Consider the following 15,000-nt stretch of genomic DNA (forward strand, 5'->3'; position numbering starts at 1 on the left):
TGCTCTTACCCTTCTTACTGTTTAAATTCAACAGTTCAACAGATGCATTACCTCTCAGCTCATCAAGTGGTTTAGCAATTTCCGTGAGTTTTACTACATTCAGATGGAGAAGTACGCACGGCAAGCCATCAACGACGGGGTCACAAGCACGGAGGAGCTGTCTATAACCAGAGACTGTGAGCTGTACAGGGCCCTGAACATGCACTACAATAAAGCGAATGACTTTGAGGTAGGCACTCATCTTCGTTTCTGCACGTGTGGGTCGTGCCGTGGGGCAGGTAGCACTTCATGGTGACGCCTTCCAGTGATGGGAAGGGTTGTCTGCCTTTCCCAGGGCTAATTTGTCACATTAGCTGTGGTTGTTGGAGTCTTAGGCCTCCTAGGGCTTGGCAAAGGATGAAAGTTTTCACTTTCTGGCTAAGTTTCTTAGTATTTTTGAGATTTTGGGACTATAGAGAGAGCAGTCACCCTGTGACTCTTTCAGGTCTCCTTCATTGAACTGTCAAACACTCCACAGCATTGCAGGCTGTCAGGGGACTCTGGAGGCCACCTGGTCCAATCCCTGCTCATGTGGGGACACCCAGAGTGGGCTGCCCAGAATAAAACGATCACTTGAGCTAAATGCACTCAGTTTCCACTTGTAATGGTTTGGTGGCTTTAATGAAGACCATGGTGGAGGGCAGCAATGTCCTCAGGTGATCATGGGCGTGAATATGTGAGGGGAAGCTCATGGTCGGGGACAGTGGGAAAGTGGTGGTGGAACATGTTTTATTATTGTTGGGTTTTGTCTGCACCTGTCACTCATTGGTAAGTTGAGTCCTGTCCTGTAGCAAAAGTGGCATTTGTTGGAATACAATTGGTAGATTTCTGCTTAAAATCCTCCAGGTTTTTTTTTAATCAGGGTCCATTTTTACAGCACTTAAGTTCAGGTAATACAAAAAAGGCTTTAAGAAAGGGCCTCAGCTCAGCCTCTTGTAGGAGAGAAGTGGCATGGACAGGACAGAGCAAAAAAGGGGTGCAGAGGATGTCTGTGTATCTGCCATTTGCCACAGCTGGCAATACCAGATTTGTGCCCCAGCACCTGAAGGGATCAGGCCAGGCTCTGCGTATGCCAGGATGTAACGGAAGATGCAGGAACAGAAAGAGAAACATGCAAAGGGATAAGAGTTGCTAGCTTTTCTTCTGTCAGAATGTTCTTAAACTCCCTCAGACTTTTCCTCTTTTTCGTTGCAACTGTAATCCCGTTTGCAGAAAATAGATTAAAATGCTCTTTGCTCTCTAAAATTCTTGGTCCTTTACAATTTCAGATACTTGTTTCAAAACATTTGTTGCAATGTTAATGTCAGCAGATTGCTTCAGTGAAGAAGCATGGGGATCATATAGATGTTTTCAGGGAGATAAGAAAATGCAAGTCTGATTTGTTTAGTGCTGCCATTGTTGGCTGCCTCCTTGGTAAATGGGTCTAACTGTTGGTGGGAAAGGAGCTCCTTGCTTCTTTCCCCAGTGCTGGAGGAAATGGCCTTCAAGACATCATACAAAAGACAGTGATTTGCAGATCCTTTCACAAAGCCTTTTCTGTGTTATCTCAGATAATGAGAATTTCTCAGAGGTTCAATTCTTGGTTTTGCAGTGAAAATCCAGCAGTTACGAGATCATTAAACTGTATGGTGCAGTTTTTAGTATAGCCTATGTAACTTTTGCCAATAAATGCCTAACCCCTCCCCCACAAGCTGCAAACCAAAAATGACAAGTACTGTAATGTTGAAACTGGATCCTAAGGGATTTAGCAAACTGAGCATTTGCCATATTTAGTGTCATCAAAGTTTCTTCCACCCATACTTCGGTGATACATTGCTGATCTTCTGATTAGTCTGACAGACTGTTTCTCTTAAATCACTTACCCTATACTTCCTAAACCCTCCTCCTTGTCTCTTCTTGGATGAAATTCATGCATATACTTAAATATGCCTAAATTGACAACTAGGAAAAAAAAAAAAAAATGAAGATAAAATGTGCATTTAGTCCATATCTAGTTGTGCCATTGATTTACTTAGGAATCTGTGACACTGTGTTTCGTTCCCCGTGCACTGAAACTGACAGCTCTAAGCAAAGTCAAATAAGATGTTTAACAAACCACATGCCCTATCATTTTTAGCCTTGCCATTGTACCCTCATGGCTGCGAGCCAGAGCCAGATACACCACCTCCTCCAGCCACACAGCTCTGCCTGTGTTTGTGTGTGCACATATGTGTACACGTGTGTAGCTGCTTCCACATTTCTCTTTCTTGCTATATGATTTGCTGGAATAAACAGTGCTGAATGTAGCTGCACACAATAATTTTGAACTAAGATTTGAAAGCTGGAAAAACAACTTTTTCTTTATTTTTTTCCATGAAGAATGAAGACGCTTCTCTGTTTTGGGGCAATTCTGCCCAGGGAGGGAGAAGGTGGCTTGTACTGGTGAAAGAAAGCCTCAAATGTCAGTGTCCAAGCACAAGTGCTGAAGTTGGTCAGAAAGAGAGGACAGCTTGCTATGCCACTTGATATCTGTCTTGTCTGTGATGTTGCCATAGGCTCTTGAATGCCAGCTGCAATAATTAAAGTCAGGTATTGTTGCTATGCATCACAAGAAAAAAAAAATCCTAAATGGTTCTGTGGCTCTCTTATAAAATCTTTCTTAAAAGATATCATCAGAAATCACAGTTATGACTGTGACAAAATGGTTTCAAGCAAGGGAGACACCATGCTGTAAGTTTAAATCAAAATATGGTTAGAAAATTATTTATTTACTTAAAAGAAGCAAAAGAAATTGGCCTGAAGACAACAGCTGGATTTCAGCCTTGCTTTGGCTCCTGCTCCTCCATCACTTTTGCTCCCTGATGTTTTTTTGTAGTTACCGTCATTCTCCATACATTAACATCCCTACAAAATACCCCAGTCCTTTTTCTTGTGCTTGTTGAACAAATCAGGCTCCCATTCCTATGCCTGGCATTTTGCTCTGTGCCTTCCCACCTGCTCTGTGCACTCACCACACTCCTCTGCGTAGCCACCAGATGTGAGTCCGCTGTAGCATGGAGTGTACCCACTTTTGCAGATGTGATTTCTGAGATTGATCATGATAGCAAAACATCTGCCAAGCTGCACTATTACACTGAGGTCTGACGTGGCAACTGTTTCTTGGTCCTGGCGCATGTCATCATCTAGAAGAGGGGAGACAATTTTTAGGAAGTCTGCTCTACTTTTGCCAGGCAAGAGCCATGCTGGTGGGGAAGAACCTCATTAAGGCCAGTTGTGCTGCTGTCTTAGCAGAACATACTTAATGCACTTTGAGTTAGTCCCGTAAACGTCGGTGTGATTATTTAAAACAATTCAAACACCACCACCTATAAAGTCCAAGTAATAACCCTGTCACATAAGTGCCCTGCAAACCCTTGAGAGAAACATTGGCTGCCAACATTTTCAGAAGTGATGATGGTTTTAGGCCAGTTCCATTTTGGGATGCTTAACTGGAAATCTGTTAATGAGAGCCACTTTGTCAGGAGGTCCTCGATGGTCCATTTTCTGATGATGTGTGCCCAGTTCTGCATCCAAGAATGAAAACATCCTAAATTACTGAAAATTCTGGCCACTCGTGTGACTATTTTAGGAACTCATGTCACACACACAGAATCACACAGAACGTTTGAGGTTGCAAGGGACCTCTGGAGATCATCTGGTCCAACCCCACTCAACTTTCCCAGTTGCATCTGCAGGATTCATCTCAATCTGGACTGGCACTCATCAGGAAAGTTAAAGCTTTCTAACTTGATTCTGGTCTAAATTGAGACCTTGTATGCGTATTTCTTGCTTTTATGAAGGCACTATAAAGGAGAATTTATAACCACCCTAACACTCCTTTACACAACTCAAGCAGTGTAAAGTGGTCTCAAGAGAAGTGAAAATCAAGTCAGTAACTGCAAACTTCCATCTTTGAGCTTGCATGCCCTTCCTCTACAGAGTGCAGCAGCACAGTCTGAGCACTTGTAATGGGACCAGAAGTGGGCCCAGGCTGATGGGACAGTTGTTTATTTTAGTATTACACTCCTTGCGTTTTTTTTCCTCAGCTGTATACTTCCTCATTCAAGGGCTTTATTGTTGTCGTGTTTCAACTCCACATTCTTAAAGGAAAAGTAGGAATGCTTCTCTCTTGCAGTCTGCAGCAAGGAGAATAAAGCTGAATCTGCAGTGTAAGAATAGCAAACTTAACTGTCCTGATACCTCTAGAGAAAAAAAAAAAAACCTGACATCTATCTCTAGATGGAACTTCTTTCTCACTCAAAAATCTTGCTGTCAGGAAATTTAATTGATGCCCTCAGGTCTTTTTTCCTTTTATGTTGTTTTGTTTTGTTTTCTAAATTTTGAGGAGGCTCTCTTGTGAAACAGTAAAGCTTTCCTTGAAAACTGCACAGGAATCGGAGTCAATTTGTAAATTGAGTAAGAAAAGCCATGGCTTTCAGTAGCAGGATCGTGCCATGCATGTATCAATTAATGCCGCTTAATCAGTTTCTGCAGTTGGTGGAACTGCAGCTTGTAGTTGGAAGCTATTAGGGAGGGAATCACAGGAGGAATACTGTTGCAGGACTACGTTCGTTTTTTATGTTTGTGTCCTCTGGATTCAAGGTGTTTGTATAATGAAGTTGGCACATTGATATATGATCTATTTTTTAATGTCATTACAATTTTAGTTCCCTCTGCCTTTTTGTCATTGGGTTACATTTAAGCACAGCAAGATCAACTTTAAACTTCCTTACTCAACAGCTTTATTAGTTATAACGTTCCGTGACCTTTCTCAACATTCTTAAAGAAAAAGATACAGTGTAATGTCACTTTACTTTGCTTATTGTTCTTTGTTGTGGTGAACAAAGCATTTTCTACAGTGGCTATAGCACATAATTATACAGCTTTCAATAGCGGTGTCTTGGCACATATCAAAGTTCAGAAGAGCCTTTAGAAAAAAAAAGATGTTTTGTGGCAGCCTAGGGAGGGTCTCATCTTTCCTTCAGAAAATAGTTCAAGGCTCTTCTGTCAAGCTTCCCTACTTAGAGCTTTTTCTCCTCCTGCTTCATAAAGTTTAAAGGGGATTCAGTGGAGTTCTATGATCTATTTCCTTTGAAAGATTGTTCCTTTGCACAGAGAAGTCCTTTGACTTCAAGAGTTCACAGATTCATGTCTTTAGGTATCATATGTCTGACCTTATCAGTTACTCTATTTAATGTAGGAGAAAAAGTCTCAACTCTTTGTGTTTGTCTGTTTTGCCTCTGTGAAATGATTTGGTGAAAAGACCATCCTTTTTAACACACCACTGAGAGGCCGTTTCTGACTGTAACCTACCCTGTGGCTCTTCTGAAAAAAAAAAAAAAAAAAAAAAATTGTCCTTGTGTTTTGTGTATGGATGATTTCACAGTGAGAATAGAATTATACAAGGACAGGCACACATAAAAAAAATCTTTTGCTCTCTTTTTCCTAAATGATCTATTGGCTATTTTGGTGGCTGCTACTCTGGTTCCCCAACAGGCACGACCATTTAACAAACACAGAGATAGCGGCTGGAGTGCTGGGCCAGCAGTAGGTTTTCCCTTGCTTCGACCTACCCCAAAGGCCTTCATAATTAATTGTCCTTCAGAGATGAGGAAAGTTCAGAGACAGTGTGTGCAGCGATGTCTATTGTCTGACATTCAGTTCTCCTTCCCTCAGCTCTTTTTCTTCGTTCCACAAAGGGTTATCAATAGGAGCAGGGAGCAAGCTCTCTTCTAACAGCTGCTGGTGGTGGCGGTGCTGTCTGCAGAAGGTATCATTGTGTTCAGCCATCTATGGATTAAATGGCTGCAAAAGTTCTAACAACCTTTTCAAACGGGCGTGTTTATTTCATCTGGATTACACAGACCTATTTAGCTAATTAAAAACTTTCTCAGAACCCCTTCTATTTTATGTGGAGGAGGAAAAAAAAAAAAAAATGGCAACGCTGCTGTCATTATGAAGAAGGGCTGCCGTGAAACTTTGGTAAATAAATGAAAAATTCGATCAGAACACTTTGATCAAAATGCGCCAAATAAGCGTTGGTTCGTCTGTTGAGTTGATCTGCGCTTTTGTTTGGTTTTGTTTGTTTGTTTCTTTAATCTTAGGAGGAAAGAGGGGGCACAGTAGAAAAAGCATAAAAGAAAACATTGGTGTAAGCTGTAATAGACACAAACACTTGCCAATGAAAAAAAACTGCCAGGGTTCATCCTGCCTCTGCTCGTAACATCAAAGTGCAAAGAAGCCAGAGTTGGCTAAACAGATTATTAATACTGTTGCACCTTTTGCAATTGATTTGGAGACTCCTCTGTGGTGTAATGATTAAACTTCACATAAAACAGGACAAAATTATATACATGCTTCCTTGTTTCCCCTTATGGTACGCTACACAAAGATACGATGCGGTTAGTAGATACGCAAGAAGTACAGTCAAATTAGAGCTGTTTATTAACGATCGTTATGTTACTGCTCCAATTAATTGGGCGAAGCCAAAAAAGACAAATACAATCATTCTTCCACTGAGCAGTTTTACTAGCAAATTACGGAGGTTTTAATATTTTTTTAATCTCAAAAAAAAAAAAATTAAAATAGGACTCCACGTCAGACCTTTACCTGTATTCCTAATAAATGCATCACTTTGCTACGAAAAGGGATAATCATGTAGAACATTTTCTGGGCTCCATCTCACTTCCTTAATGCAAAGAAGGACTGCTCAACAATCGAGATCAATTATTGCACAATTAAGTTATTAGGCCTGGCATTTGGAAACAGGTTTTCTGTATTTAAGAAGAAATCGCGTACAAAGTAGATGCAGCTAATACAGTAATGCAAAAAAAGATCATAAAAAATTAAAGTTATTCTTATGAATCTTTCATTAGAAGCAATGAAAAGGGACACTGGTGAAGCCAAGTGCTTTGTTCTTCTGAGCTCCTCTTGGAGGGCCCGATCCTGCAAACCATTACGTGCCTGAGTGTTCCTTCTGCCAGCGTCCTGGTGGCGCCTGCAGCGAGTCCCCTGCTCTGTCACCGTTTGCCCAGGCGGGTCCGTGGCGAAGGGCGGGCTGCTCTGTTTCAGCAAACAGATGCTCCCTCTAGAAACAGGCAAAAAGTCCTGTAAAAAAACGTGCCACCGAGTCGCACAGCTGTACCGAGGCAGACGCTTGCTTTTACACAGGGAGAGCTGTTGGGAAACGATTTAAGGCTACTCAGAGCTTTTCAGATTACTCCCCACCGCAAATAACATGTTAAGTACTAAATTGCCCTAAGCGGTGTTTTATTACTGATCAATAAAATAGTAATCTTGTCTTTTAGCGTGGAAAAATATTTTAGTGGGATTTTTCCTGCTTTCGTTCCTGAATAACAGTAAACCAGAAAGCACAGCCACCGAAAAAAGCCAAACCCATCCTTGTTTGTTTCTAATTTTGCTTTGGGGGAATACTAGGATTGTTCCAGCTGAATAGTGCAGGGTTTCTGTGCGTGCGCCTGTGAGTGCATGGAGCGGCAGTGTGCTGCGCTCTGCTTGGGTGAAGCTTTTTGTCTGGTCTTTCGTTGTTTGGTTTTTTGTTGTTGTTGTTGTTTTTTTAACAGTAATTTACTGGTAGTCATTCTTGCCCCATTCTCTTCTCAAACAAAACAACCCCTTTTCCAAAAAAAAAAAAAAAAACAAAAAAAAAAAACAGGCAAAAACAAAACAAAACAAAAACTTGGCAAAGTCTTCCGATTCCTACTTGTCATTTCATTTTGCATTCAACAAGGGGTAGTGGGAATTGAAACGTCAACTGGAGATGGAGAAAAGCACCAATTTATCGTGCGCTAGCCTTGCACAATTCAAGATTTCTTTTGCTAGCTGCACACATTATCCCCAACCTCTCGCCACTCTCTTGTGGCAGTTGTGAGGAATGGCTGTTCCTTCCCGTGTGTGTACTGCAGGCCTCTAAAGACTCTTATTTATTCTCTCCCATGTCACCTTGTGTACAGTCTGGTCTGTGACACTGATGGTGATTATGTCATTATTTTGCTCTGGGGGCTTTGGCACATCTGCAGAGCTGATGCACATCTTCTTTGTTACGCTGGCATACGTCCCATATCGCAAATGCTTCATTAGCCTTACTGCCTGCCTCCTTGCCAGACAAGAATACCCAAATCCAAGCTTCTTTTTGCTCTGTTCTTTTGTGTCTGTGATGAGCCTTTATTCATCTTCCTAGTTCTTCCCTGTTTTCTATTTTTCTATGTAAAACTGATTTCCAGATGTCTGTTGTTCTCCAAAAATCTATCCTGGATGAGGAGTGAGAAGCAAGGTGAATTTTAACCCATGTTGTTCCTTGCTAGCATAAAGTCTTATCCCTCTGAGCTTAAATCCTTTTCAATTTGTCCTATACCAAAAGAATATGTGAGGCTACACAGTTTCAGTGAATAGGAACATTTTAAACCTTGGTGTTTGATAAAAAAGAAAAAAACAAACAACCTAACACAAATATAATTTTTCTTACCAGCTAGCAAACCCTAGTTGTGGTAATGGGGTAATGGGTAGCATGCAAGTCGCTCATGCTTTTCTAGACCTTCTTCCTTTCTTGTAGACAATATAGTTAAATTTCTCATTCAGAACTTCTGGGAAAGCAGTAAAAGAAGAGGGTGTTCACAAGACCCGATCGACCGACATTTCTTATATGCTGTGTGTTCTCGCTCCTTTTTCACATGAAAGGGCATAGAACGTTTTGTACTGTGAAAATTGAGGAAAATGTTTGATCTTCTAAACTTTATCGAAGCTCTTCTATATAACTGTCATACCAGAGAGATCTGAAATAGTGGGTTAGCTACTAGCTTCATAAGATTTTTTCCATCCCCATCCCACCCACCTCACACTTTTTCTCTGTGACACTGAGTTAAATTCTGGGCTGGATTCTCAGGTTTTGGTGTAAATCAGCTCCAGCAGTCATTGGAGCTAATTAATCCATGCCAACTGAAGAGCTGTCTTTTGTTGCATAAAGTCAAGTGTGTGAATATCTGTTAAATGTCAATTGAATGAAAAAAAAAAAAAAGTTCAATTTGTTTATTTTAAAACAAAAAAAAAATTGAATGCAGACCTGGATCTGGAGCTACAGAGCCATCCTGTCCATGGCTGTGGGGAGGAGGGAGGTGTTGTTTTTATTGTTGTAAGGGGCCCTTGCCAAAAGAGAAGGTTCCAGCTGATACCATCTCACAGTGTGGGGTCTGGGCTATGTGACTGACTTTAGCAGAAGTCATACAGATAGGATTGCCCATCCTGTAAGGTTTTGAATATGTCACCTTTAAGCTTGCTCGGTATCTTCAACGTATTTTAGAATGGACAAGAGTTAAGTTCTTGTAATACGAATGAAGGATTTTGTATAACCTTTGGAAACCATGGGAGAGATTTAGCAGCTTCACAGCCTGTACTATTTTCCAGCCTAATGCAGTGCGGACACTATTTTAAGAGATGGTTAAATCTGTGAGACTGAAATATTCAGTCTGAGGTAGCAATGGCAGAATATTGCAGAGGTCTGTGGGAGTGTGGGGCTGCCACCTACACGAGATGGGGAGAAGCTGGGAACCACAGGTCGCTGTCATACTGAAGTGCAGATAGTAACACAAAGACTGAAGTTAAGAAATGCTTTTCAGTCCAAGAGAGAGGGAGTTTGTTTCTCCCATAGTTACACAGAGTCCGTCACTAGGTATATGGCTGAAATTGGTTGTGCAGAGAAAGATCCCCACATTTTCCTGATGTAAGCGTGGGTGGGTGAGAGGAAGAGGGACAGCCAGAAGAGCCGTCTGAAATTAGTCAGCATATCGGAGATGATTTCTCCCTGTAGATCTGGAAGGGGCAAGGTTCATCCTTCTTATCTGCAGAGGGGGAAGTTATGCAGCCTGCTGCTGCCTCGTTTCACTGTGCCATCAGAGGGACTCAGGGACCGCCCCCAAGGGACACGGTTTCAAGGCACAAGTAGAAATGTACCTTCAGAACAATGTGTAGCTACGCAATAGTCCAAAACTGCTTATGAGATGTGGCCTGGAAGTTGCTTCTGCATGTAATGGGGAGGCTATGCGGAGAGCAGAAGCGCGGGAAGCAGAAAGACCTAGGGGACTTAGGTGACTACAGTGGTGTAGGCACATAAATGTATTTAACACAGCAGTTTACAACTTTAGAAACTTTTTAATGGTAGAGAGGGGGGATCAGCTGAACAGAAAAGAAAAGCCCTTTGAGCGCTAAGTATCAGTGTTTAGGAAGAAGCTGAATGGCTTATCTCAGACAACTGCAGAGAGGACTGGCTCCATCAGGCCTAGCCCTGAGGTTATCTCATCCAGCGCTGTCTACAGCCGCACCATTTCCTTCCGTGAGGTCTAAAGAGGAGTCAAACCTCTTTAGGGACGGGGAGCTCAGTCCATTAGGATTGAAGACTTCGTCTCCCAGCTCACTAAACTGACTGACCCTGGGTAGGCCCAGCCCTGGAGCACATAGTTCTGTGCCTGCAACCTGGATGAGGCCATGCCCAATTTCCACAAACCATGCACGGTTTCCTTCTGCAGCCCCTACCCTCTGTCGGGGGAGAGAGGAAAGGTCTCCTGATGCCAGAGGGCATGCTTACCACCTTCATACCACCCCCAACAGGACCCCAGTGACTGGCCATTTCCCTGCCAGACTGATTAACCACCACCTGCTTCCATCCCTGCCTCCCTGCCCCAGCACACACAAAGCGAGCAGGGAAAGGGCACTCTGGTAACTGCTGGGGCTTTGTCAGGGGCAGGCACGGAAGACAAAGGTGACTGCAATGCAGAGAGGTGGGAAGAGCAAGCAAGAGGAAGCAATGCCGCTTATAGATGTTTACTCACTGTTATGACATTTTTACACGTTACAAGATGTTCTTTAGATATATAAGCCTTTAATTGGTGCTTCTACTACAGTGTTAACGATTCATCTTAGAGGCCAAATTCTGCTGAGCTTCGGAAAATCCTTACATACAAACAAGGTCTGCAAAGTACCTCTATAGAGACCCACTGTCTAACCAGCAGTTACTGCCTGCCTTGCTCAGCATGGAATGAAGCCATGAAAGCAGAGGCTGCCCTGCTGGTGAAGGTCCTCCCAGTGCAGGCTGTGCCTCCTAGTCCTTCCGAGCCACACATCTCACCCCAGCAGGCTGCTGTGAGCAGGAGGCTGTACCATGAGCACCCTGTGGTCCTGCAGCAGGGCCAGGCCTGGGTGGTCATCCTCATGCTCACCTTCTTGGACAGATGTTCTGTGGGCACCTGTATCTAATACCTGCCAGAGTTTGGCAGCAGGGTATGTAATATGCCACTTGGCATTGTAGGCAGCCTCTGGCAGCAGATTGCATTTCCCCATTGTGGGGCTGAGTTACAGTCAGACTATTGGGCGTATGAGTTTTATTTCTCCTTCATGTTTTGAATGATACACCTTCTTGGGTGTGAACTTTCTGTGATCCTTCCTTCCATTCCCCAACATATACTAAACACCCAACTATCACAAGCCAGAGGAACCTTAGTGATTTTTCCATTCTGCAGCAGTGCCACTGGCAATGCAGTATGCTAAGGGCAATCAGAGTTTCCATTAGGAGCTTCTACATCTCATGCAGTTCTAATTTATCAGTAAGGCAGAAAAGGAGACTTGATAATCATCTCTCCAGCTAAATACTATTGATGATTTTTGAGTATGGGGAAAGGGGAGAACTGAACTGCAAGGTCCAAGAAGTCTAAATAAATCATAAAATGGAAAGTCTTTTATGTTAACCTTCTCAGATCTGGTTATCAAGTTTTGTGCTTAAAAACTGATGCTTTGAGGCCATGGTATTTGCAGCAGATCATAACATTCTGTGATGGATAGGTTTGTTGCCTCAGTGCCCACAGAGACCCTGTGGGGCAAGATGCCTTCTGTGCACTGTGAGATGGGACAGGGGTCCAGGCAGGGGATGGGGAGCTTCAGCAACCTACCTCCTGTTGTACAGGGAGCCTGCAGTGTATTTCCCATTCTTTATTTGTGGAAAAGCTTAATTGAAATGCAAGTGATTAAATCTAATGTATCACATAGTATCCATTTTCACTGCACTACCACTTTCACTTCCCTGATATTATCAGTCATCTCAGCAGCCCCACTGTCAATGCCCATTCTCCCTCCTTTTTGTGAGCGTGGCAGAGGAGATAACAGTGAGCCAGTGGTAGATTAGTAGTGCCCCAAACCTCACATGAAGGATAAGGCATCTCAGCTTTGTTTCAAGCAAGCACTTTCAAAATGCATTCTTAAATCATTCGAGGGCCACGTGTTTTCCAGCTTTTCACAGAGTGAAAAAAATCCAGCACAACAGTAAATGCAATAAGAAACCTTTATCTCTTTCCTAATTTTTCTCTTCTGAGCAGAGCTCAGACGAACACTTTTCCCACACACCAGGCTCAGCGCTGCAGTGTCGCTGCTGTCCCACAGCAGTGGGCTCACCGTCCTGTGGCACTGAGGCTGGCAGACTGTGTTGAGCATCCACCCAACTCCTGGTTCATATTTTTCTCGTTCCAAAAAAATCTGCTTCTTAACAGAGTCACTCAGTAAGAGCTGTGTGAGGAAGCCTGAAGGCACTAAACATGGTGGCATCAGAGGGCTGCAGTTGTAGTCAAGGGATCAGGGTACAAGTAGCAGTGGGCAAACTGGCATCTGCTCCCTGTAAAGGTTTTGGAGGAGTGCAAAGTGTGTTTACTGAAGTGTCCAATAGTTTAAATATTTTTCACTTGTGTTTTTAAAATAAAAACATCCTTTCCAACTATTTCCCTCTCCTCATAAGTGATAATGGAAGAGGCATTAGCCTTTCCATCAGCTGAGCCAACCTATTTTTTTCTAAGAGGTGTCCAGGATGTTCAGCCAATTGAGTGATCTAATTAGCTGAAAATTGTTAATTTCCTTTACCTTATAAAGCACCTAACACAGAAACTGTTAAATAATGTTAAGTGTCAGACTTAAACTGAGAACATTGGGCCATATGCTGCCATGGCTTTCACGCCAAAAAGTGTAGCAACTTACTCCAAAACCTGCCTCCAAATTCTGTGTGGAAGCCAAAGCCTCCTGCTTGATATGCTGCCACACCAACTTGCAGCACTGAGATGGTTCCATGCAGCAGCTCACCATGTGTGTGATGGGAGGTGAAGGGTTGGGCAAAGGTGCAAAGAGCTGGGGCTCCCAGGAGATATTAGACATACATTGCCCCTGAAAGCACAGGAAAACAGGGAAGCTCTGGGCAGGGATATCCTGGAAACCATGGCACATGAGTGCCTGCAGCTGCAGATCGTATGAATGCCCAGTCTGCAGAGGAATCAGTGAATGTGTGAGTGCACAGGGGAGAAAGAAGAGCTTCTTCTAGCTCTTCAACAAGGGGGAGTTCACCAGCTCACGGGGATGAACCTCAGGAAGGGGCTGGTTCCTGGTGTTACCAGCCACCCTGCAAGACCACAGAAAAAGGTGGCTTCCTGTAGTAAGATGCCTTGCTTTACTTCTGACTTACCCTAAGAACTGATCTCTTACAGGATGGAGAGTCTGAGAAGAGCTTGCCCCCCAAAGGTTTCCACATGTTTAGGGGCCAGCTTGTCCCAAAAGCCTTCAAGCTTAAATCTTCCTCATGTAAGAAGCTGAAGGCGATGTATGGTTTATGTATGTAGACTTTCTCAAGTGCCTTCTTTGAGAAGGTTATGTCATACCCCCAAACTCATCTTTTACTCTGGATCTCGTTTCCATCATCGGCTGAGGTCAGAGTATTCCAACTCTGGGGTACTTGTGAACATCTAGTCTATACTTTGTTTTCTCAGCAAAAATATTTCCCCTGAATCATCTGCTGTTGCTGTACGTACGCTGTTCTGGACTGCTGCATAAGCTGTTTGACCTAGAGCTTTACATAGTGAGGCTGCTACTTCTTATCCCAGAGAGGTTCTCCATCACTGGCTGTAATAGAGGTTATTTACTCCTCATCCTTGGGTTAGGAGGTTCCCAGCACAGCCCCTCACTCCTGCCACATCCAGATCACGGGGCCAGAAGCATGGTCTGGCCTCCCACTCACCCCTCCGGCCTGTTTACCTCCCATCACCGTGACCTTGCTCTCTGCAACGTGAGCAGCCTTCACCAGCTGAAGACCTCTGATCCCAAGTCCGCTAGAGATTTTGGCTTTCCTAGTTGGCAAGATGACTTGTCGCCCACCAGGTCAACATGAATAAAGATTTTTTAAATCCATGAAGTCCTGCAATTGCAAAAAAAAAAAAAAAAGGAAAAAAAAGAAAAGAAAAGAAGCTGCCTCTCTCTGGTTAATTTAACCTCTCCTGGCAGCCTGACATCTTGAGCTGTCTGTGCTGCACTTGTTTATTTGTGCTCATAATTAGGATCAAAAAAATCCAAACAAACATTCACCAAGAATTCTACTTTATATAAAATTTGAAAGTAAAATCAATCCTGACCCAATCTTATCATTTTTAAAGTATGTTTATCCAGCTTTGTGGTAGGAACAAGCAGACTGTTTGAAGGCCACATAGTTTTCAAACCTTGGTTGCAACACGCTACCCAGTTTTGAAACCGTCTTTATCTAGCCGAGAAAACTAAAATCTGTTTGACAAAGTAGCACTCCAGCCAGTTTATCTTGCAATATGGCTTTAGCTCACAGAGGCTATTGATTTCCTTAAATTAATGTTTACAGAATGCTACTGAATTTCACTCAACGGGACATTGTTCTTTTGAAGCTTTGTAAAATATGATACAGAGTGTTATTGCCGTTTGTTCCTTTGCTAAGACTGATGAAACATTTATTTTTTTTAAAGTGCAGCCTTGAACTATAGCTGTTTCCTACAAGTGTGTTTACTCTTGGAACATTAGTAATACAACACACTATCAGACTCTAGCACAATACCACAGGCAAAGTCTGTAGGTACGCTGTGGCAGCCTAATCGTATAAATGGAGCT

The 15,000-nt window shown here is 42.9% G+C and overlaps 1 protein-coding gene across 4 annotated transcripts in view; it reads left to right on the plus strand.

Annotated features, from left to right (window-relative positions):
- The window catches only part of PROX1 (prospero homeobox 1), a 47,494-nt gene that overhangs the window by 20,021 nt on the left and 12,473 nt on the right, over positions 1–15,000 (plus strand). For all 4 annotated transcript variants that reach the window (XM_042877549.1, XM_042877570.1, XM_042877565.1 and 1 more), the window contains exon 4: positions 35–229. In XM_042877549.1, the coding sequence (XP_042733483.1) occupies positions 35–229 (195 nt within the window). The remainder of the gene's footprint in view (positions 1–34; positions 230–15,000) is intronic.

This window comes from Lagopus leucura, unplaced genomic scaffold, assembly GCF_019238085.1.
Source record: "Lagopus leucura isolate 7727_CA_CO unplaced genomic scaffold, USGS_WTPT01 Super-Scaffold_73, whole genome shotgun sequence".
In the NCBI taxonomy this organism is placed as follows: Eukaryota; Metazoa; Chordata; class Aves; order Galliformes; family Phasianidae; genus Lagopus; species Lagopus leucura.